Source organism: Phacochoerus africanus, chromosome 2 (genome assembly GCF_016906955.1).
Source record: "Phacochoerus africanus isolate WHEZ1 chromosome 2, ROS_Pafr_v1, whole genome shotgun sequence".
NCBI lineage: Eukaryota > Metazoa > Chordata > Mammalia > Artiodactyla > Suidae > Phacochoerus > Phacochoerus africanus.
The window spans coordinates 233,142,909-233,168,389 of NC_062545.1; the positions used below are offsets into that span (position 1 = coordinate 233,142,909).

Sequence of the window (25,481 nt, forward strand, 5' to 3'; positions counted from 1 at the left end):
TACTTTTGGTTTGTGACTGGCTGTCTTTAGCATTCAATTTTGTAACCCTGAGGCATTTACAAGCTTAGATTTTCCTTGGCTTACATAGGCTGCAACAGCATTACAGCCATCTCAATCTAAAGGCCTCCTTGTTAAATTAAACACCAGCTGTCTGAGTTCTTCCACTTCCTGTGCCTCATTTTTTCTTTTGTACAGTGGACATTCAACAGTAAGTTCTCTGTGGAGTTGTTAGAAAAATTGAATGATATCACACTGAAACAGTGGGAGACAGAAAGTAGTAGTTAGGCATCATCATCAGGTCAAAAACACCATCAAGTGATTATTACTAGCCACGATAATGTCTTGAATGTATGGAACACTCTACCATTTGCCAACAATTGTGTGAGGTAAGGAGAAATACAGCAATTTAAAGTGCTTTGCAGAAATTAACACAGACGTGAACGACTTAATGGACTCCAGATGACTTTCGCTCGTCGTCCATGTATCCCTTATCAAGTGTACTCTCTCCTGAGGGGTGCAAGCACAGACATTCATTAGGGGTTTAGATTACTTTTTTTTTTTCCTTTTAAGACTGCACCTGCGGCATTTGGAAATTCCCAGACTAGGGATGGAATTAGAGCTGCAGATGCGGGCCTACACCACAGCCACAGCAAGTCTCCAGATCCGAGCTGCCTCTGCGATCTACGCCACAGCTCACGGCAAAGGCGGAATCCTTAACCCAGTGGGCGAGGCCAGGGACCCAACCTACATCCTCATGGATACTAAGTCGTGTTCTTAACCCGCTGAACCACGACGGGAACTCCTAGACAACTCTTTAAATTCGTGGCTATATCCATACCCCACTTTTATTCGAACCAGTCAGTAAACGCTTTTCGTAAAACCCAAATCCCGCCAAATCCTACTTTTTGCACCGCCCTCACGTCGAAGCTGACGACTCAAAGCTCCCGCCTTCCACCTCAGGCCCCATCCCCACGGGAGGCCGGGTCTGCGTGCTGACGTACGGCGAGCGCGCTGACGTCTTCGAGGACCGCCCTCGCGGGCACCCGCCCGCTGGCTTGAACCACGCCGCGGCTGAGTGCTTAGGGGTGGGTGGTAACGGCCGGTGTTGCCGGGCGGGAGGAGGCGCGGGAGCGCAGCAGAGAAGGGTCGGCCTAGCTGGGTCCCGGGGCCCTGCGTCTTCTGGCCGCTACTGCGCACGCTGAGGGGCAGCAGCCGCCGGGCGGTGGGCACCCAAGGGCCGGGTGGCGACCCCGGTCCACGGCAGGCGGCGTGTCCGCAGCTGGCGACCTTTCAGGCCGCGCTGGGGCCATGATCGACTCGGTGAAGCTTCGTCGCGACAGCGCCGCCGACTTCTTCTCGCACTACGAGTACCTATGCGCTTTGCAGGACTCGGTGCCAGTTCCCGCCGTGCGCGCCTCTCTGCGGGAGGGCGTACTGGACTTCAACGCAGACCGCCTCCGCTTGGCGGATTGGGCGCCGCTTCTGAGCACCCTCAAGAATAATAAAGATCTGCCTCTGGTCTGTATCAAGAGCTTCTTCCAGCCATGGCTTGGCGAGACAGGTTTGTAGTTCCCGCTTCCAGAGGCCCTGGTTGTTGTCCGCGCGGGTGCGAGGTGGAACCTTGGCGCTAGAACCGGTGCCCAGTGCCCAGGTGTGTTTACAGTAGTCGAGGCGTGGGGCCTAAGTCTCCAACCACCTGGATGACCCTGGCCGAGTGCCATAAGACTTCTAGATCTCAGTGTTCTCATCTATAACATGGGCTTAACAGGATCCACTCTATAAATGCTTGTAGAACACTTAGCACAATTTAGAGCTCCGTTAATTGTTCTGCATATGTTACCTGATTTATTGATGACTTGGCCTGGTATGGGCATCGTTAAGCATTGGACAGATTCTAACTGGCCTATTACATGACTTTGCCTGGTACAGAACAAATCAGTTAGGAAATTGATATATCCTGGCATCGTATCCTTTTGATTAAGATGGGACTCAGAAAAAAAAATTTTATTTTAATCGTATCATATAGTGGGAACACAGGTGTGAGGGCAGCCTAGGGTTTGAATTACAGGGCTTACACTCTATGTGGCCTGGGCAGGTTGCTTTTGAAGTACAATCCCCACACTTGTAAAATGGCCTTAAGAATCACTCTTTCCATGGGTTCTTAGAATTAAGCAGGTTATGTATGTAAAGTATTGTGGCACTTGAATGAGTTCATTCCGAACTAAGCACTTCTGGAGGCAAGGCTTCTGCCCTAGGGGGTCTTCTCTTCTCCTGGGCAGCAAGTAAACACAAGCACAGTACTTCTCTGGAAGAAGTGGGCTTTTGTGCTACAGAGAAGGGAAAGTTCAGGATAGGCCTCTTGAAGGTGTCCTCCATTCCGATTTTATTTTATTTTATTTATTTATTTATTTATTTTTATTTTCCCACTGTACAGCAAGGGGATCAGGTTATCCTTACATGTATACATTACAATTACATTTTTTCCCCCACCCTTTCTTCTGTGAGAGGGTGTATCTAGACAAAGTTCTCAATGCTATTCAGCAGGAGACAAACATGAGTATCTAGACAAAGTTCTCAATGCTATTCAGCAGGATCTCCTTGTAAATCTATGTGTGTCCTCCATTCTAAGGATGTGTTGATGCTCCTGGGATGGCAAGGAGGCAGCAGTTTGTCAGAGTTTAAGAAATATAAGAAAATATGACAAAACAAAGTTACAGGACTGGAACTCAGGGGTTGAGAAAGAAGTGAGTTGATACTGGAAACCTCTTGGGACCAAACAGAAAAGGGTCTTGTTTGTCCTGTCAAAAGGTTGGATATTTATCCTGAAAGCTATGGAAAACACTAAAGAACAATGAGATGGACTTGTTGGTTCAGAAGCTCCCTCTGACCCTCATGTGGAAGGCAGTTGATTGGGTGCTGAGTGAATTGTAATCTAAGAGTCTAGATCGAGATATAATAAGTTTGGACTGGATTTCATAGATCAAAGAGACAGAAGCAATGGGGCCTGAGGACTAGTTAGAAGGAGGGCAGCCAGCTTGGAGGACAGTCCACAGCAGCAGCATCGTGTAAGATGCAGAACACTGTAGGGAGGGATTGGAGTTGGGAAGAGGATCTTACTTCATCTTCTGTGCTTTAGAGGGGCCTGATAGACAGGTCTGGGCCCAAGGTGCAGATTTGGGCCTTGGGTAAGACAGGTATATGAAGGCATGGGAGAGATTTAGGTTACACACAGAGAAGATCCAAAACAATCATAGGTCTGAAAGATATTTTTTAAGTGGACACACTTGATTGTATTTATAAGCTGAGAGTAAGTAGCCAGAAGAGGAAGGATGTGAAGATCTAGGAGAGGAAATGATTATTTGTTTACTCTATCTATCTATCTATCTATCTATCAATCAATTTACCATGCCTGCGGCATGTGGAAGTTCCTGGGCTAGGGATCAAGCCTGTGCGAGGGATTGAACCAGTGCCGAAGCAGTGACCTGGTCCCCTGCAGTGACAAAACCAGATACCTTACCTACTGCACCACAATGGAATTCCCTTGTTCATTTATTTTTTAAGACCTGAATACTTATCATGTGCCTGGCCCTTTTCTAGGATCTGGGGTTCACACCATCTGTTGTTTCTTTTGCAAGGACAGTTCAGCTCATCTCTAGTGAAGAGAAGTCAGGTTATTCTCTGCATCTCATTCAGGTGTAGGAACTGTTCTGTACCTCTGATGGTCCTTTACTTAACCAGAGTAATAGCTTAGAAATCAGAAGAAATTACAGCTGGAAGGGACCTTAGAGTCAAGGCTGCTATACTGTACTTAATTTTGCCTAATATTTTACACTGAATATAAGAGAAATTTATTGCAGAGCCCATTATCTTCACAGTTCCTTCACTGGACCCTCTTTATCTCTTGCAGCCAGTGGGTCTAGCTTGTAGACTTTAGCCTCAGCTTTGTTTCTTCGTCCTTGTTACATATTACTATTGCAGAAGCTCCTAGCTGGTTTTGCTGTCCCTGGGCTCAGTTCCTCTTAAGTTCTTCTTCCTACTCAGCTTGAGTAATCTTCTAAAATAAAAAGATATGCCTAAAATAATGCTTAAAATGACTTGCCCGCACAAGGTTAGTGCATGTTAGTTGCACAGCTTGTGTTCTGTACCGGAATGTGAAATCTGAAATGTGCTCTACCAGATCTCATGGGACTTTTTGGCCCTGAGGAAGGGGTGCTTTTTTCTAGTCTACCTAAAGTAGGTACATTTTTTTTTCTAATCATTCCCTTTATCTAATTGGTCCTTCAGCAGCAGAGCATCTTTTTCTAACCAGTGGAGGCACTCTTACTGAGCCAGTAGTAGTCCTGGCTCACCTATAAGATAAAAGGTGTACTGTCTCCCAGGCTTGCTTTTGCCAACATCTCTATTTTAATTTCGGTCTCTTCTCCCACTTGTGCTCCTGGCCATGGGTCATCCTTACCTGCAGGATTTACAGTGCCCAGCAGGTGTCAGGCTTGGGTGTCTTTGCTCCCTCTGCAGCTAATGCACCTCTCACTCTTACTCTGCTTAGTCTCATCATCTTTTTGGAGTCAACTTCAGGGTTATCTTGAAGCCATCACTTAGATAATAACTTTTTGCTCCCATAGAACCTCTGTGAATATATGTTATGTTTATTTATTTAATGTGGTTGAAGTTTTGCATTTACCTCTGTCCCTTCTTAAAGTGGGCTTTTTAAGGGCGGGAGTCATCATTTCTGATCCTTAGCACAGAGCAGATGCTTTTTAATGATGACAAAATGTATGATTGAAATCACTGATTTTACAATAATTTGGCTTTAGGTTCTGACAGAAATAAATTTTGTAGAAGTCGTGTTCCTGCAATAAGAAATAAAGATGTGACCTTTCAGTTGTGTAAAGCTCTTAAATGCTGTTTAAGTGCATCAAGTGCACTAAAGAACCTGGAGCTAAATGGGCTTGTTCTGAGAGAGAGAGATTTAACCATGTTAACAAAGGTAAGCCTTCTTCACTGTGTTCTGCCAACATTTGATAGTTGCTTTTGGGGTTATCTAAACCAATAAAATTTTAAACTTTTTCTCCCCATTAAAGGGATTGAATAAATCGGCTAGTTTGGTGCACCTGTCACTTGCAAATTGTCCAGTTGGAGATGGAGGTCTAGAAAGTGAGTTTCAATCTTGTTTAAGTCTCTTCCCATCAGACTGGTCTTGTGATTCCCTGTACACCATGGTATTTTCTGTCCGTACCTTTTCTTGATGCTGTCTCTACCTAGATTGTCTCCTCTACCTGCTCAAACCTTGGTTTAATCTCATTTGTACTGTAGAAGTGTGTCATGCTGGATACTCTCAGAACTAATTTTACTTAAGTTTATGTTAAGCCATAAACTACACATTTTGTATTTTCTCTTTATGTGTATTTGTTTATATTTTTATGGTTTCCCCTCAAGAAATATTATGGGAAGAGAAATAGCAAGATGTAAAGAGCAAAAAAATCATCATTATCTTTAATTGTTAAAACATGGATCTGCAATCATAATGCCCCGTGTTATGTGTTAAAACAGGAAATAATATGCAAAGTACTATAAGAGCATATAAAAGGCCAGCAAACTCAGTGGTGTTGGTGGGGGTGTATGGTGGAAGTAATCATAAAGAAGGTGACGGTTGATTGGCTCTTGGGGCATCAGTGGGTGTTCCCTGTGTCCAGTAGTGGTCTGGAGGGGTAAGGAAGCCTACATTTCTGTTAAGGGGACAGAATTTGAAGTCCTCTCTTTCTTATTGCTCTAGTATATTGAATAGCATCTAATAACATTATGGGTTTATAGCTGACATTTAAATTGTTGATTGATAATCAAGATTGGGGTCTATTGTTGGCAATGAAAAAAGGAAGAATCTTTTGCTTTTTAGATTTTTTTTTTCCTTTTTTCCCCCTATGTCTTAAAAGGCATATAGTACCTTACTGAGTGGTTGGGAGTAAAGTTTCCAGTATTCAGTGTATTCAGTTTTAGTATCTAAATAGAATTAAACTCTTGCTGTAAACTGGAATAACACTTTGTTACTGACCCATTTTAGAATGCACCAATCCATCTACTCTTGGGGTATATTGTAGATGATTTTAAGAATGTAGCTATAGGAGATCCCGCTCTGGTTCAACAGGATCAGTGGCGTCTTGGGAGTGCTGGGACATAGGTTTGATCCCCAGCCCGGCACAGTGGGTTAAGGATCTGGCATTGCCACAGCTGCAGCTTAGGTCGCAACTGCTGCTCAGATCTGGTCCCTGGCCTGGAACTCCATATGCCACGGGGTGGCCAAAAAAGAAAAAAAAAGAATGTAGCTTTAAACCTCCAGTTGACTAAAGAAAAGCAAATAAGTCAAAATTGACGAGTGTATAGGCTCTTCATCTTATTGTGTGTGTGGTTTTTTTTTTTTTCCTTTTAGTTATTTGTCAAGGTATAAAGAACTCTATCACTCTTAAGACAGTAAACTTCACGGGGTGTAATCTGACATGGCAGGGAGCAGATCACATGGCCAAGATCTTAAAGGTGATTTTATGTTTAAACTTTCATGGAAACATATATTTTGGTACAAATGGCAGTAATTTTTGTCTTTTGATACATGTGAGTGCATCTTTAGTTTTGTTTAACGAATATGACCAGTTTTCAGTTTGAGATTCTACCATTTAATAAAGGTAGTCCACCTAATCTTAGGAATAAGAGATTTAATATGTAATACATAATAAAAATGCTTTTGTGTGTTGTTAGTTATTGAAAAGGTTTATGGTGATACTGTGAAGAAACTATGCCATAATAGTCTTCAAGAATTAAATGAATCAAGTATTTATTAGCTGTTATACTTTATAAACTAATAAAAATCACTGCATTAGCATTTTGTAAATATATTTTTAAAAATAATGCCTAAATAAGTTTATGGTGGTTATAATTACTGTATTTAGGTATAAAAATATTTAATAACTTGATATGAAGACTTTTCAATAGTTTGATGGTACAGATCAGAATAGGAAAACTGGCTGGTGGGCCAAATTCAGCCCATTGCCTGTTTTTGTAAAGCAAGGTTTTTTGGAGCATAGCCACACCCATTGTTTACATGGTAACTATGGCCACTTTTACCCTATACCAATGGAATTGGGTAGTCACAACAGAAACTGTATGGCCCACAAATTCTTTGGGCCTGTACAGGGCAAATCTCTTGACCCTTGGGACACAAAATGGTTAAGAGCTTGGGTGCAGAAGCCACATGGCCTTCAAATTTCATCTCCCATTTCTTGCTGGTACCATGGATAAATCACTTAACCTCTGTGCCTCATTATGAGGCTTAAATCAACTAATTTGTATAAATAGTGCCTGGCACATGATAGGCACTGTGTATTTTCTGTTATTTTTTCTTGTTCTTTTGTAAGTTGTTATTAATGGAAAAGGACACTAATGGTTTTCCTTTTAGAGTATCAAAGGAACTTTGAGTCTTTTATTTGTTCAGGAATGTAATAAGATTTTTTTTCTCTTAAAGTCCATGTTCCCTGTTATCAAAATTTATTTTATGACTCTAAAGACATGAATATGTCTTTAGACAAAACTTTTGGGCACATGTCAACCCATTGGTTTTCTAAGGCATGTCAAACTAGCTTTGCAGAGTCCAGGCTTCCAGAGTTAATGTGTGTACCCTAAGCACCCTGTGAGATCCATTTTGTAAATAATAGTTTTTTAATATAATGCCTTAGGAGTTAGGAGGAGAAAATATTAGAAACTCTTTATCATTTGAAAAATATCTGTGTAGGAGTTCCCTCTGTGGTACAGTGGGTTAAGAGTCCAACTGCAGCGGCTCGGGTCACTGTAGAGGCACAGGTTTGATCACTGGTCTGGCACAGTGAGTTAAAGGATCCAGAGCTGCCTCAGCTGTGGTGTAGGTTGCAGCTGCTGCTTGGATTTTATCCCTGGCCCCAGGAACTTCATATACCATGGGTGTGGCCTAAAAAACTTTTTCTAAAATAAAAAATATTTGTGTAGTTTACAATGTACGTAAAGCATATGTGTAGAATTTCATTTATATAACTTATTAATAAATAAGATACATGTTAAAATGTTTACTTGTGGGATACCCAGCCAAATGTTTGGAGACCGTTGGAGGACAGAATAATAAAATTTAGAGCCTCAGTAATAGAATTTAGAGCTAATTCCCTGATTTGGCAGATTAAGAAAATAAAATTCATGGACTAATTGAGTTGTCAAAGTTTACATAACTAATCAAAAACAGGTCGTCCAGTGGCTACAGTCTGATCATTGGCAAACTGGAATTTGGGTCACTAGGCTCCTAAGCCAGAATTGACTGTTTTAATTTCTCAGGTTGACTCTCCTGGCATATATACTTGGAATGTGTATGTTAGTCTCTGTCTGACATAAGAAGCAATAGTCAGTAGGCATATTCTTTTTCCCTCTTCAAGCATCTTAATTTCATCCTATTAAATCTTTGAAGTATCAGACCATCAGAAGGCATGAAGAAACTTGGGCTGAGAGTCTTCGTTACAGGAGACCTGATCTTGACTGTATGGCTGGTTTGAGGCGAATCACCCTGAACTGCAACACGCTCATTGGTGACCTTGGTGCAAGTGCTTTTGCAGAATCTCTTAGTGAGGATTTATGGCTTAGAGGTAAATTCTAAAATTGAAAATATTGAATATAATAAATATGCTTAGGTTTTGGCATGCTGCTGTTATCATAGGATTTTTTTCAAAGCCTCATTTTTCCAGTGGCCTTCTTTTTGCTTTTAGCTAAAAATTGCATATATTCTTTATAGAAAACAGAGAGTAACAAGAAAACAGTTACCTATAATCTTAATACCCAGACATAATCACTGTTCACTTCGGTGTATATGTTTTCAGCCTTGTTTTTTCCTGTAACTATATTTGTACACTTAGGGATTATGAAAAAAGAATTGTAGTATACTTAATATTTCATATCTCTGCTTTTTTCCTTTATGTATTATATAGTATTCCATTGTTTCAATGTCCTGTAGTTTAATCAGATCTTTGCAGCTTGCTTTTCCCTGTCAGAAAACAATGTGAATACATTATATATACATCTCTGTCCATAGGGATTAATTCTATAGAATAAGTTACTATAAGTGGAATGACTAGTGTGATATACTTTTTCTTTTTTGGCTGGACTGCCACCCAGACTGTTTCAGTGACAATGCCAGATCCTTAACCTGCTGAGCCACACAGGAGCTCCCATAAGTGTGATAGACTTTTAAGACATTTGATACATGTTGCCAAATTGCCATCCAGAAATGCCCTGCCAGTTTATAGTCTACCCCAATAGCATATGTGAGGCCTGAGCCCTCACAGACACTGGTTTATGGCACTTTCAAATACTGGAAAACTACAAAAATGAGTACCTCCACCTTTTTTATGCAAGCAAGATTACTCCAAATTTTATAACTTTTTTCAATTAATACAGTATGAGCCTCTTAACAAGTCAATAAATTTATATCTACTACATCATTTTTAGTGACTGTTCAGTGTTCCATTATATGAATATGACATAGTACGCTTAGGTTAGCCATTCTTCTAAATAAGCTAAGTCCAGTTATAAACAGTACTCTGATACACGTCCTTGTCTACATCTCTGATCATTTCTTTTGTGGATCAAAAGTATATACGTGGGAGTTCCCATTGTGGCACACTGGAAACGAATCTGACTAGTATCCATGAGGATGAGGGTTCAATTCCTGGTCTTGTTCAGTGGGTTGGGGATCTGGTGTTGCCCATGACCTGTGGTGTAGGCCTCAGATTTGGCTCAGATCCTGCATTACTGTGGCTGTGGTGTAGGCCAGCATCTGTAGTTCCGATTTGACCCCTAGCCTGGGAATTTCCATGTGGCTTGGGTGTGGTCCTAAAAAAGCAAAAGGGTATATGCATTTTTAAGGCTTTTGTTGCATAGTCTTGGCCTAATCTGTTAGAATAAGCACATTTTATTATATTTTGTATTCATTTGATTAATTATTAAGATTTACTGGCTCGTTTTCTTTAATTTGGTTGTTTGGTTAATTGTATCCTATGTCCATTCTTCTGTAGTGAAAGTTTTAAGTTTTGTAAAATGTTCTGTCAGAAATCTACATCTGACTTGCTATCCTGTATGTCATGGGGTTTTGAAAGACTCTGGTTATTTTAATGTAATAGTATATATAACACTTTTTTAAAAAGACTTGCAGTCATTTCCTTTTATGTAATAATTTTTATACCTGTGTTTTTGTGATGATCCCTTTAGTTTAAACAAGTAGCTTGTTCAGCCCCTAAACTAGTAGAATTCATGATCATTTATTCTGTTTTTTGGCCTGATCTTTTTCCTTTCAAAACTTTATAAGCCTTTGTTTTAATTTTTTATTATTTTTTGATTTTTTGGCTGCGACAGTGGCTTAATGTGGGATCTCAGTTCCCAGACCAGAGATTGGCTGCAGGAGTAAACCACTGAGTCCTAACCAGTAGACCACCAGAGGACTCCCTGTCTAACCTTTTCTGGAAAGAGTCCTTGACCATCATTCTGTCATGATAGGTTTTTAGCATATATTCTCTCTTCACACATTCTTTGGATTGGTATCCTCTTGACTTCTTTGTCTTTTTTGTTCTAAAACTAACAGGTATTGTGTTTCTTCTATTTTGTTTCCCTCTTTTAGCTAGTTTCAAGAGTAGTTTGGAGCTCAAGATCATGATCAAAAGAATACAGTGCAATTTCTGAGGTCTATCATTTTTGCCTGCGAGGTGTACACTGCTACTCCCACCCTTGCTAATTATGTAGTGAGACTGATTTTGTGATGTTTTTTGCTCATAGGATATATGAAGTTATTCTTCAGTTCTGTAACTAAAATATGTGGGTGATTTATTAGTACTAAAGGGAGGGTAATCATTATGAATTCAAGAATAGTTTTTTAATTGGGTTTTGCATTATGTTATGCATGTGCTTTTCTCTTTTTTTCAATATCCCAAAATTAAAAAGCCTGCCATGTTTGGTCTTGTGCAAGACTCTTCCACATTTGAATAAATGAGCATTGTCTATCTGTATAGATCTGTATAGAGTTAGCAAGTAACGTTTTATCTCTCATCTAAAGCTCTTGACCTGCAGCAGTGTGGCCTCACCAATGAAGGAGCAAAGGCTTTGTTAAAGGCCCTTGAAACAAATAGAACTCTGGTTGTTCTGGATATAAGAAAAAATCCTCTTGTTGGTATGTGGTCTCTCTTTTTTTTCTATTGATTAACAAATAGCAAACAAAAAGAATCTGTTCATGTGTTGACAATTTTTAAAGCCTAATGTGCTCAATTTTCCTAACTTAATACACTTGATCCTTGAACCACATGGGGGTTAGGGTGCTGCCCCCCCCAGATGGTTGAAAATCCAGGTATAACTTCACAGTCAGTAGTTCAGCCTCTGTGGATTTAGCCATCCTTGGGTTGTGTAGGACTGTAGTACATGTATTTTTTTTAAATATCCGATTGTAAGTGGGCTTGTGAGGTTCAAACCCATGTTGTTCAAGGGTTAACTCTACTTTTCTAATGTTGCAATTCCCTTATGTTTTTAGCAGATAATTTACTAATTAAAATTAGTTTTACTTGTAAATTGCTCTTGACTGCTACTCTGAATTGAGGCAAACCTAGATAATACGCCTGTTTCCACCAAAAGCATTATTTTCTAATTGTGGAACCTCTGAATCCTTGGAAAGAGTACTTTATTCATTTGTCAGTTTAACAAGTAATTTTTTTTTTTATTGTCTTTTTCTAGGGCTGCACCCATGGCATATGGAGGTTCCCAGACTAGGGGTCTAATCGGAGCTGTAGCCACTGGTCGAGCCGAGTCTGCGACCTACACCACAGCTTAACGCACTGAGAAAGGTCAGGGATCAAACCCACAACCTCATGGTTCCTAGTCAGATTCGTTAACCACTGAGCCACAATGGGAACTCCTTAACAAGTAATTTTAAAAATGCCTCTTGTGTGCCAGATATGGGTTTAGGCACTAGGCTAAAACTGTGAACCAGGGAGATAAAGTCTTGCCCCAATGGAGCTTATAGTCTAGTGGAGGAGCTCAGATAGAAACAAGTAAACTGATAGATAATGTAATGTTATATAGTAGGAAATGCAAAGGAGACTGAGGGGAGTGAGTAGGACTACATTGGATAGATTTGTTAGGGGGCATCTTCACTGGAAAAGTGACGTTTGAGTGGGGCCTTAAGAGAGGAACAAGCCTTGGAAGATCTGGAGGAGGCACATTCCAGGACAAGGAGGCAATGAATATGCAGGCATATAGGTGGATGGAGTATTTAAGGAAAATTGAGGAGGCCAACATGGCTGGAGCACTGCATGAGGAAGATTGTGGTATGCTATGAGGGCAAGGAGCTACCAGGGGCCTGATTTGGTAATGTCTTGGAGGCCAGAGTAATGACACGTGTTATTCTCAATGAGTGGAGGGTTTTGAGCTGGAAGAAGACATAATGCAAATAGTGTCTCTATAAGATGATTCTGGCATAGAGAATAGACTTGGGGGTAGAGGGGTCAGTGTGGATAAAGAAGAGAAACAGGGAGACCAGTTAGGAGACTGTCACAGTGGTCCAAACAAGAGATGTTTATGGCTTAACTTCGGTTGGAAGTTTGGAGCAAGTGACATGTGGTTGAATTCAAGTTGTATTTTGAAGGTGTAGCTAACAAGACTTGTAGATAGCTTGGGTGTGGGTATGAAGGAAATAGTAACAAAGAAGCAAGTCCCAGATGATTATGTTTACAGCTGGGTGGCACCACATAGAAGAAAGGGGCAGAGGGGAGGAGCAGCTTTAAGGGAGTATCAAGACATTGGTGTGATTTCTTAGGTGCCCTTTAGGTAAGTATCTGGACAGTGCTTAGACTCTTTGCCACTTTAGATGCAAAGTGTTTAAATTTGACCTTTGCTTCAGCCAAAGTAGTAGCTATTGGAGGCAGTCTGCAAGGTGGCATCTTAGGCTTTTGAGGAAAAAATTAGAATACACAAAGGAGGAAATAGATATACAATTACATAATGTAGATTTCATATTTCATTTTATGGGAAAAGCCATAATTAGTTGGCTTTTGCTTTTAAATAGGAATAACCACTCATGGGGAAACAGTTACTCTAATTTCAGTTTATTTTATTTTAGATCATTCTATGATGAAAGCAGTGATCAAAAAAGTTCTCCAGAATGGGAGGAGCGCCAAGTCAGAGGTATAACATATTTTAGTTCTGTAGAAGAATTTTTCTTTAATTTCCTATTTTTCTTCTTTTGTCTAGTAAGATAAAATTATAAAAGTACTTTTCTGTCATCTTAAACTAAGATTTTGTTTGTTTATTTTTATGGCCACACCTGCGACACATGAAAGTTCCTAGGCTAGGGGGTGGGATCGGAGCTGCAGCTGCCAGCCTGCGCCACAACCACAGCAATGTTGGATCCAAGCCACATCTGCGACCAACACCACAGCTTGCAGCAATGCTGAATCCTTAACCCACTGAGAAAGGCTGGGTCCGGGGATCGAACCCACATCCTCATGGACACTATATTGATTGATTTCTTTTTTTTTTTTTTGTCTTTTTGCCTTTTCTAGGGCCACTCCCGTGGCACATGGAGATTCCCAGGCTAGGGGTCTAATTGGAGCCGTAGCCACCAGCCTGTGCCAGAGCCACAGCAACGTGGGATGCGAGCCTTGTCTGCAACCTACACCACAGCTCACGGCAACGCCAGATCCTCAACCCACTGAGCAAGGCCAGGGATCGAACCTGCAACCTCATGGTTCCTAGTCAGATTCATTAAACACTTCGCCACGACGGGAACTCCCTATATTGATTTCTTAACCTGCTGAGCCACAACTGAAACTCCTTAAACCAAGTTTTTAGTCAAATCAAATGGCTTTTCTGTTTTTGAAAATACTGTGTGATTTTTTAAATTTAGGTTCCCAGAAATGCAGATTGCAAACCTTTTATTAACTTACAATATCTTAATTTCTAGTTACGATCAAACCCTCATAAATTACCTGTAACTGCAATAGCATATTTATTATTTCTCTCTCAGTACCAGTGGATAACTTCTCCATCAGTGAAGGAACCATTCAAAGGCGCTAGACAGAAAAAGAGAACTATAATTTTGGGAAGTGGCCTAAAAGGAAAAGCTACTATTAGAATTGGTAATCCTTTTTTTTTTTTTTAATGCCACTAGAACTTTTACCCCTTGTGTATTCCAGTGTACCAAAATTAAAATCTCTTAAGGTATTAGTGGTAACAACCATTATTAACTCTATGCATATTAGGAGGACTATAATCATTTTATACATATTATGAGAATTTATAAAATGTAGACTAATAAAGGAATTTTAAAAGGTGTTAAAATAAAATTATTGTTTGAATTTCATAAAAAGTTCATTATTTTGAAAATATTTCCTGGTTGATGATTAATTCTGTTTAGCAATTTAAATTTGATGACGATTTAGCAGTGGTGTTTTTGAGTGATAATTTTTTTAATGAAGAATTACCATTTGTGCTATAAGAAACAAAGTTTCTACCCAGTTCCAATTTTCCTGTTCTTCCCTTCTTCATTGCAAATTATTACTGAATTGGGTAATACCTTACTTCTCTATGATAAAAAAACTTAAAATATATATAATCCTTATAAAAGAATTCTATAAACAAGTTTATTGACCCAGATGGAACATTTTTAAAAAACATTTTGTAAATGTTTACTATAATGTGTATTTAATTTTCCAAATAATAGTTAACCCAAGATTTTAAAATTAAGCCTATAATTTTGTGACCAAATGTAATAAAAACCCTTTAAAACCCTCTAACAACCAATAACATAAGTTTCACATCCTTCTGAATATATAAATTTGGTATAATCCAGTTCTACTACTACTTTTGTATTGCTGCCAGGAGAGCTTAACTTTATATTTTCTGAAACACATTGTCTATAATCACAAATACCTTTTTTTTCCCATGATAAGAATGAATGGCATTTGTTAAACCAAATCTGCTGTGAAACTGACTCTTTCTTCTGAGTAGATATGAATTTTGAAATAGTAAAACAATAAGATCTAACATAAAGGTAGCAAAATAAATTTCCCTGAAAAAGGTTTGTGGTAACTTTAGTTAGATACTAAATACATTTAAGACCACCAGTGAACAACAAATCTTTTATTCAGGTGCTACCTAAAATTTTAAATAATTGTTGTCTGCCTTAATATCACTGAACTGTACACCTAAAAATGGTTAAAATGATAACATATCTGTTATGTGTATTTTACCATAAATGCATTGTTTGAATATTTTTAGGTTTTATAAAGGTGTTATATTAGCATAATAATGAAAAATATAAGGAACTACCTCTGATTCCATTATCCTATCAAGCAATACTTACATTTTCATCTTCTTCCTCTTGTCTATAAAGGTAATTCTACATAGCTTAAATATGATTTGCCATTCGTATATTTTCACTTCATGTTAAATTTAAAGTGATTCATAGTTATACTCTTTAATGCATTCACAAGGTTTCGTTGAGTTGATCAGTTTTTAAATTGGCTGAAAATTGGAAATAACCTAAAATAAGTAATTTTTTAAAAGGACTTGTAAATATCTTCATAAAGACAATTTTTTTTTTTCTGCTGAAAGAGTATGTTTTTGATTCTCCATTAACGAACTTGCTTGGACAATATTATATTTAATGGTAGTTGTTAAGAGTGTTTCTTTTTTTAGGGCTGCACCTGTAACATATGGAGGTTCCCAGGCTAGGGGTCGAATCAGAGCTACACCACAGCTGGCCTGTCCCACAGCCACAGCAACACAGGATCTGAGCCACATCTGCAACCTATAGCACAGCTCACGGCAACACCAGATCCTTAACCCACTGATTGAGGCCGGGGATCAAACCCACAACCTCCTGGTTCCTAGTCGGATTTGTTTGTGCTGCATCACGATGGGAACTCCTCTAAGAGTGTTTCTTAAAAAAATTTAAAAAAACCTTATGATTTGTCTGCCAATTGTTATTTCAAGACAGTGATATTTTAATAGTCAATCAAATAGTACATACAGAGAAGTTAAGATGTGTGATATTACACTAATTATATATTATTAAAAGTTTGAATCATGTATAAAGCATTTGATATATATTTAAGTCTGTTTTGTTGACATTAGAGATAAAGATACACATATACAAATATATATGTGTGTTGGGGAAACATACTAGGAATTTGATAATTTTAGTACCTGGTGGTTTGTAGTAGGACATCATGAAATGAGACTAAAACAATTTAAAATTTTTTCTTAGTATAATTAAACAAAGTGGAAATGTGACTCAAGTTTATAAGCTCACTGAGCTATTTTAAGAGTAATTTTGTTTCTTGGGTTTTTTTTTTTTTTTTTTGGAATTTGCCTCAGTTATTTGGAGACATAGAGGTAAGCCAAGTCAATGTCTGGCTTTATAGTTAGATCCAGGTGAGTACAGGGGTTTTAATGATTGTGTCAATCGTGTCACATTTATATTGTAATTATGTGTGCAGAAAAAAGGTGGGAATTTTTATTAGAATTTTATTTCCTAACAAGATAAGTATAATTAAAAAAATTTTTAATTACAAATCTATTTGTGTTAGTTTACACAAAGGAAATGAAAGGAAAGGTATACACATATGAACCACATACTATGAACATTCTTTATTTGAGGGTAATTAACTTAATAAATATATAAGTTATAAGTTAATAAATATATTAAGTTATATATATAAATATATAACTTAATATATATATAAATATATAACTTAATATATATATATATATAAATATAGCACAAGATGAACTGGGCTCCTCTTTTAAGAGGCGTGTAAATTTATCCAGAGAAATCACACAGGGTCAGGTGGTGGTTATCCATAAGCTACAGTATGTGAAATATTTGTTCTGTATTACCACATACACTCTATTTAACATGCCATCCTAATGCTGCTGCTCAAGTAGATCTTGTATAGTAGATTTGAAGGATAAATATAACCATTTTAACCTATGATGGATGTTTTCAGTAACACTACAGAGTATTAAATATTCAGATGTGAATTTTAAATATGGTTTGTTCTGAATAAAATATTAACATGTAGGTATAGTTTTTGCTACCAGATATTTTGCATAAAGATAGATACTTGACTCTTTAGTACTGAAATGTAGGATGAGTCTCCACATTTCCCTCTTTTATTCAGTGGGTTTCATTTATTTTTTGTGTGTATTTTCTATATGAAATCAAATGAGTAGTAAAGGTTGACACATTTACAGGAGGGTAGCACTGACTCACCTACTACCCAGCAACTTGTAGTCTTAGAACTCTCATTGTTTTTACAGAGCAAAATACATCATAAATTGAAATTTTGGTCTAATTCAGAAGATTCTGTTTGGCAGGAGTCATAGGTGCATATTTCTTTCTCTGTCCTTGAGATTCAGAAGTGCCAAAGATGTTCTAAGATCCAATAATCTTGAGTGTTTCTGCTTAATACGTAAAATGTATCATTCTTTGGGATATAATTTTAAAAAATTTTTGCGTGTTCTGCACATCTGTGTTTTAGTTAAAATAACTTGTTACTGTAGAGAATTTATATATATATATATATTTTTTTTGTCTTTTGTCTTTTTTTTTTTTGTTGTTGTTGTTGTTGCTATTTCTTGGGCCGCTCCCGCGGCATATGGAGGTTCCCAGGCTAGGGGTCCAATCGGAGCTGTAGCCACCAGCCTATGCCAGAGCCACAGCAACGCGGGATCCGAGCCGAGTCTGCAACCTACACCACAGCTCACAGCAACGCCGGATCGTTAACCCACTGAGCAAGGGCAGGGACTGAACCTGCAACCTCATGGTTCCTAGTTGGATTCGTTAACCACTGCGCCACGACGGGAACTCCGAGAATTTATATTTTTAAAAATTGCTGACCCATATACAACATTTTTACAAAACAATCCTGTTTTTAATGGCCTAGCATCATTATCAAGGGCTCATTTGGTCGTGTCTTTTCGGAGTGTACACATGTAATAATTGCTTTGCAGGCCTTTACTGCATCTTGACTCCTTCTTTTCATGCTTTCTCAAACATAGGATTGGCTACAAAGAAACCTGTAAGTAATGGAAGGAAAAACACTGTTGGTAAAGAATGTTATGCTCCTGAACCTCTGCCGCCTGGGGTGTCTGGTTTCCTGCCATGGCGTACCGCAGAACGTGCAAAAAGGAACAGGTAGAGTGTTTTCATTCCATATCTTTTTCAGTCATTCAGAATTCTTTATTGTGGAGTTTCTATCATGTGGAAGGTCTCTGGTGGTATCTATAGAGAAGAAAAGATAACACACATGGCTTCTGCCTAATGAGTTCTCTAAGGAAGAAAAACAAAAAACAATTATAATTGGGAGTTTCAAGTTGTTTCTCAAGTGTCGCAACAGATGTTACCCTGTGGGAGTCAAGAGAAGTCTAGAATTATCTCCATTTGTGCAGGTGAGAAAGGATTTATTAAAGGCAGATGGAATTGAACAAAGCCCTACAGCACAGAAATAGGAATTTGGATAGTAGTAATGGGAAGAAAGACATTTTAGGCGTGGAAAATAGCTTAATGCAGAATGGATGAGGAGTGCGGATAAGACCTAATCTAAGTCTCTTGACTTGGTGAATCAGATTTAGTGAGTCAAACAGGACCTAACTAGCTTTGGCTGATTACTTACCCAGAGGAGAGCTGTTTCATAGTAATTTTGTTGTAGAAGTATAAGTCTTATAAAATTGTTATGTATAAAACTATATAGCTTTAGGCTTGCTAAGTGAAGTAGATTGCTAGGGATTATTTTCAGATGATTTATTTGGTGGTATTAAAAAATGGGCATTAACGACTGCTTAAGAAAAAGAATTGATTTTAAATAGTACTTGAAGTAGGTACTGTGTAAAATATGTTTAGTTGCTTACATTAAATTGATGTTTATAATCTCTTGGATAACTGACTACTTTGTTACAAATGGTAATGTGAATCGCTGTTGCATAAACCAGTGTTGAGGCCCCAGTCTTTGCACTTTAGTTGAACAACTTGGTGGGTTTATAGCTTCTTCTTGAGACACTTACTAATCTCAGGTCCATCCTCATCACAAGGAGTCATAAATTAGAGAATGGTTAATATTACCAGTTCACGAAATTAGACTGACATCTCAGCTGTCCAGAACATAAGAACTGAAGGTGTCTCTCAGCAGTTCAGAGTTATCACAAAGCCAGTCTGATAAATTCTGTTCAATTTTCTCCATAGCAGAGCCTTCCAGGTCTTTATTTTGAGCCTATTTATTTTTTATACACATGTTTATATATATTTTTTTATATTGTATAAAATAGCTTTATTGGTTGAGGTTAACTGCTGATGTATTTACATCAAAATGTAACTTTATTTTTGTGATATCTTCTTAGGGGTTTTCCATTAATCAAAGCTCGTGATGTATGTAATCAGTTGCAGGTACGTAGTTGTCATATTTATAATATATAGGGGGCTGAATTGAGAACAGTGGAAAGTCATTCTCTTAACTTTTTAAACTGAATAGAGCCTTACAAGAAACATTTCTCTCTCTAAAATAAATCCATTTAAAACTTGTCAGGTTTGCCACTGTGTAGGTGGGTGGATATGGTATACACTAGGAACCTTGTGGTTGCATCTGTACACATGGAAGCCCTTTCTCCAGTCCACAGATCAGCTGTTACCCAGTGAAATGAATTTGCCGTTTCTGACCTGACACATGGAGCTGTCATACTTAAGAATGCACATATGGCCCATATGTTTTCAAGAAATGTTGCTTGGGGGTTATTTGTACAAGTTCCTGATCTTAAAGCCAGTATAAAGCAACGTATCCCAAAGCTCTGTCAGCACGTCTCCCTCCTTCACCAAGGTCATACACATTCCCTCTCTTACTGCCTCATGGCCTTGGAGCAAGCTAATCCTGCCAGTGTCAGAGTCTCTTTTCTAGTGATCTTGGGACACTGTAGTTGCTCCCTAGAAGGAAGCAACTGCTAGGATTGAGAGAAGAGTACCTTGGGTGCCAATACTGCCCCCTGCGGGCCCAGAAGGAGGAGTGCACACCTCGCTCTACCATTGGGGTTTTCCTACCTGCTGGGTTTGCTGCTTGTCATCGAATGATAGCTTAGTGACTTGTCTTCTGCACAGTTATGTACTCCCAGCACATGTCTTTTTGATCTGTACACTTTTTATGGGGTTGCAACCAGGTCAGTTTTTCAATGTTTGGAAATGTCATATTGAACAACGTTCCACTGGGAATGAAGCTAAACAAGGGAATTGTATTACTCTTTCACTAGTTTTGGCTTAAGGATGATGAGAAGATGAAATTTTTGATGGGTCACTTTAAGTTGTATATGTGTATGTGATTTTTTTATTATTCACAGTTTAGATATGTTGACTTTCTAGTTATTCTTCTTATTCTTTCAGTTCCCTTCCTGATGAATTTCCCTCCTAAAAACTACATTTTCTTCTAGACTGTTTATGTCTAATTGACTGTTTATGTCAATAAATTTCTTGTTTGCAGTATCAAGTTGATCCGAGGAAAGATATTTACCCTGGCTCCTCACTTGGCTTCTGTGAAGGAAATTTAATAAAATAATATGAGCAATTCCAAATACTTATCCTAACCCTATACAACAGAATTCTCTACAGTAACACAGCAGGAATTACCTATTATAATTTTACTTTGTCATTGCTTGTTTTAGACTAAGAAGAAGTGAAAGATGTTTATAAATAATGTCTTGATACCTCAGATCCCTTTTGTTCAGTGTCCTTCAATATTTGGATATTTTGTATCTGGTTTGTATTGTCTTTTATACAATCTTGTCTTTTTTCTTTAAGCAATCAGAATATCCTGTGACTGTGACAGTGGAGAGTCCTTCCTCCTCAGAAATGGAAGAGGTCGATGATTCCTCAGAAAGTGTTCAGGAAGAGCCAGAGAAAATCAGTTTAAAACAGAAAGTACTGCAGGTACAAAGTTATCACTTTAAAGAGATTAGAGAAGGTTGTTTTTCAGAGTAAAGCCTGACAGCTTGTGAGGGTTCTGTTTTCTCCTCCTGTCTGCATTGTATGGTTCCCATCCCTTGACTGGTTCCTTTGCTAAGAGCAAGGTAACACAGTGGACATTTGAACTCTGAAAATAAAAATCAAAGCATATCACAGGTAATATATTTTCCTTTCCTTGGAACCTTAGAGTATTAGATTTAGGGAATATAAGATAAACTCAAAGAAGTTGAGATCTGAATGAATATAGTCAGTTGATTCAGGTGGTCTTGTTTTACAGATGAGAAAATTGACCATTATCATTGAACTCCCTTTTATAAGAGGAAAATATGACTTCAGTTTTGTTTAGTTTTGTTTTAGGGCTAAGGTATAGCATATCGAGGTTCCCAGGCTAGGAGTTGAATCAGAGCTACAGCTGCTAGCCTATGCCACAGCAACAGCAGTGCCAGATCCAAGCCACATCTGTGACCTATACCACAGCTCACAGCAACGCCAGATCCTTAGCCCACTGAGCAGGGCCAGGGATCAAACCTGCATCCTCATGGGTAGTAGTTGGGTTGTTCATTTTTGCTGAGCCACAGCAGGAACTCCTGACCTCATTTTTAATAAAAATAAAGTTGAAAAAAGTTTTGATGTTAATATTCTCCTCTCCTAAAATAAATACTACCAAGAAGCTACTTTATATTGCCTAATAAACCTGACATCTAATATCATTCCATACTTCCATTTGTATGGATGGAAAAGAAATGGATTTTCATAACAAATTTTTGCATCTCAAAAATTATATTTATTTTGTTTCAACTTTAATGCGGAGCTGATAATTTGTAGTAAATAAGGGAAACACCAGTTGTAGCACTTCACTTTTTACTATAAAGTCCATGTTTAATTTTTAAAAATTATTTAATATGGTTTTCTTTTAGTATGAAATGTGACAAATTTAGAACTAGTTACCCCATCATTATAGGATTGTGGAAATTACTATTTGATTTTCAAAAGAGCAAGTAAGATTTTTATTTAGAAACTAATAATATAGAGAAATTTTAAGATTAATATTTAGAAAGTTATGAAATGTTAGAGTAGAAGGAATCTGTATAGTTCATGTAGAATTGTACATGACTACAATTTGTAGGATTTAAGTGGTTTATTAGTAAGTTGCAGAGAAAGACAAGATCCCAGATCATCTAATCCATGTTCATTGTCATTTTAGATGTATTATATTCATTTATTTCACCAGTAGACCTGGGGGTTGTGTTTCTAAAAGAGATCATAGACATTGGGGAAGACTAAGAAGGTTAGAAAATGTGGTTACAGAATAGCTGATTCAAGATGCACTGAAAACCCTTTCAGCTCTTCTCTATTTAGGCAAGACATTAACATGATGGTATCAGAGCATTTAAGTAGGTTATCCTACAACAATCAAGAGAAGAGATTTCAACATAATTTTGAAAGACAGAAGACAAGTGGCAGGATGTTAAGCTGAAGCAGTAGAACAGAGGAAAACCATCACATAGAATTTGTATAGTGACGTCCTACTGCTGAGGGGAAATCTGACCCCCTGCAGAAAAAGCTCCTAACTCAGCTGTGCATGGAGGAGAGAATGGAGTTAGTTTAAAAATGACTAATATCCCACCCTCAGTCTCCTGAAGTAAACCAATACAAGTCTAAGAGGTCATGACCAGTAGAAAAACTGATGGTGACATTACTGAGCAGTGTGGACATAGGGAAGAGTGTAAATGAACTAAACCCTTACTTAGTAAAGTAGAAAGTTAACAGATAATACCTAAAATTTAGTCATGTAATAGTCATGTGAGTGTATTATTTGAAAATAGAGGGGAATTAAAAATAATAATTGACCTAAACTTCATAAAAAGAAGTCTAAACAGCCAGTAAACACAGAAAAAATGTCAACCTTATTAAATAATAAGAGAAAAGTGAATCAAAACCAATAAAACTAAATGCCAATCAGATTGACAAAAAAATTAAGTCTGATAACGTCAGGTATTATAGACCTGGAATACTACAGAAGTCTCCCACCCTGCTTGCACTGGAGTATAAATTGACACAATGACTTTGGCAAGCATTTAGCACTGTCTATCAGCTGAAGGTATATAAATACCCTGTGACTCAGCAAACCTCATACCCACCCTGGGTAGGTGCACCAGAATAACCGGTACAACAGGAATCATGTGCATGATTTGTATTAGCACAAACTGAAAAAAACCCAAATGTCCTTTGAGTCAACAATTAAATTATGTGTGTTTGAACAGTGGGAAAACTATAAAGCAATGAAATTGAATGAGCTAGAGCCACAGGCAGCAATGTGGATGAATTCTTTACAACAGTGTTGAGTGAAGGAATAAGATACAAAAGACTGCATACATAAAGTTAGTTGTTGGCAAAACGAAACTATATTGTTTGGTATGTATGCATGTTAAAGGAAATGATTCTAAAGAAATGAGGATGGTTCTCTAACTGGGAAGAGAGAAGGAGTTTGTGACGGGGAAAGGATATGGGAGGTTTTTGAGATGCTGACAAGTATTTGCAGACTTGAATAGTTTTTATGTAAGTATTCTCTTTTCATTTGTCACATTGAAAGTTTTGTTCTGTGCACTTTTCAGTATGTGTATTATATTTCACAATTAAAAACCCACTTAGAAGAGAGTTCCCTGGTGGACTAGCAGTTAAGGATCAGTGGCTCAGGTCACTGTTGTGAGGGTTCATCCTCTGGCTCAGGAACTTCCACATGCCATGGGCGCAGCCAAAAAAAAAACAGTGGGTTAAGGATCTGGTGTTGCCACAGCTGCCCCTTAGGTTGCAGCTACAGCTTTGATCTGATCCCTTGCCCAGGAACTCCGTATGCCTGGGGTGACCAGAAAAAAAAAAAAAAAACTTTCAGGAGTTCCCATTGTGGCTCACTGATAATGAACCTGTCTAGTATCCGTGAGGACTCAGGTTTGATCCCTGGCTTTGCTCAGTGTGTTAGGATTCAGCATTGCCGTAGCTGTGGTGTAGGCCTGCAGCTACAGCTTAGATTCGACCCCTTTGATTCCCCATGTGAAACATGTTATGGGTGTGGCCCTAAAAAAAAAAGAGGAGTTCCCATTGTGGCACAGGGGAAACAATCAGACTAGGAACCATGAGGTGGCGAGTTCAGTTCCTGGCCTCACTCAGTGGGTTAAGGATCTGTCATTGCCGTGAGCTGTGGTATAGGTTGCAGTCGTGGCTCGGATTCTGCATTGCTGTGGCTGTGGTGTAGGCCAGCAGCTAGAGGTCTAATCAGAGCTGGGAGCCTCCATATGCTGTGGGTGCGGCCCTGAAAAGAGAAAAAAAAAAAAAAAAAAAAAAGGATTGGCTCTAGGGTGCTGGGTGTGGGAATGGGACAAGATTATTTTCATTTTAACCCCTTTGCTCTTTGTGTTCACATGTTCATTCATTCAGCATTAATTGGACATATTCTCTGTACCAAGCACTCTTCTAAGTCTGATGTGTTTTTACTCATAAAATCCTCACAAGAGCTCTTTGATATGGGAACTGATCTCTCTTTTATAGATGAGGAAATTGAGGCCTGAAGTTACTGAACTTGTCTAAGGTTATATAGCTGATGGGTAGCGCCAGGATTTTGTCTCAGAGAATCTGAATTTTTAAAATATAATCTAAAAGAAATTTAATTACTAATTATCAACAAAGAAATGTGCATTTAAGGAAGATGGCAAGTTTTTAGCTATCCAGCTAGAGAAAAACACAGCTGTCTTTCACACATATATCTTGTATTGGCAGGAATTTTCCGTATTTATTGGTTGTCTGCTTTATGCTAGGCATAAGTGCTGGGGATAAATGCATAATAAAATACACTCCCTTTCTTGAAATAGTTTGCACTTCAGTGAGGAAGTAATCCAATAGTTATAGTATAGGTTGCATATCAAGTGCTACATTACCAATGGCAGTATAAAATCTTAAAAAACTTTAAAAGCAGTTTGGAAAAAAGTACCTCAGAACCTTAAAAATGTTCATTTGCTTTGATCTCAAACTCATTTGTATGGATTTATTGCAAGAATGTTATTCTAAATATGGAAAAAAGTCCTCATGCATAAAAATAGTTATTTTGTCTTATAATATTAAAAAGTTGGGAAGAATTTAAATGTATAACCGTAAAGGAAATGGTAAAGTAATAGACCCTCTAAGTGGAATATTTTGAGGCCCACTAAAAAAGAAAATCAAGATTATGAATCCCCCGATTATAAGAGAAACGATTGATTTCCGTGTTAAATGGAAAAAAGTTGAAAGTAAAATTTGATATATAGACTAACGGGAGCCTTGTTTCACAAAAGTCAACCTAACCGGTGTATGGAGAGGAGGAGGGAGAGCAGATTACAGGAAGAAAAATTACTCCAAAGCCTTATCATTAGTCTTATTTAACTAATAGAATATCAAGTGATTTTAC

General features: G+C 38.1%; 1 protein-coding gene across 3 annotated transcripts in view; it reads left to right on the forward strand.

Moving 5' to 3' along the window:
- Positions 1–1,035: 1,035 nt before the first annotated feature.
- CEP78 (centrosomal protein 78) overlaps positions 1,036–25,481 on the forward strand; it is a 31,699-nt gene continuing 7,253 nt past the window's right edge. For 2 of the 3 annotated variants that reach the window (XM_047767809.1, XM_047767810.1), the window contains exons 1-11: positions 1,036–1,561; positions 4,815–4,987; positions 5,082–5,154; positions 6,425–6,528; positions 8,474–8,648; positions 11,105–11,218; positions 13,157–13,221; positions 14,063–14,174; positions 18,103–18,238; positions 19,438–19,483; positions 20,879–21,007. In XM_047767809.1, the coding sequence (XP_047623765.1) occupies positions 1,309–1,561; positions 4,815–4,987; positions 5,082–5,154; positions 6,425–6,528; positions 8,474–8,648; positions 11,105–11,218; positions 13,157–13,221; positions 14,063–14,174; positions 18,103–18,238; positions 19,438–19,483; positions 20,879–21,007 (1,380 nt within the window). In that variant the 5' untranslated portion in view covers positions 1,036–1,308. The remainder of the gene's footprint in view (positions 1,562–4,814; positions 4,988–5,081; positions 5,155–6,424; positions 6,529–8,473; positions 8,649–11,104; positions 11,219–13,156; positions 13,222–14,062; positions 14,175–18,102; positions 18,239–19,437; positions 19,484–20,878; positions 21,008–25,481) is intronic. The other variant, XM_047767811.1, reaches the window with a different exon arrangement.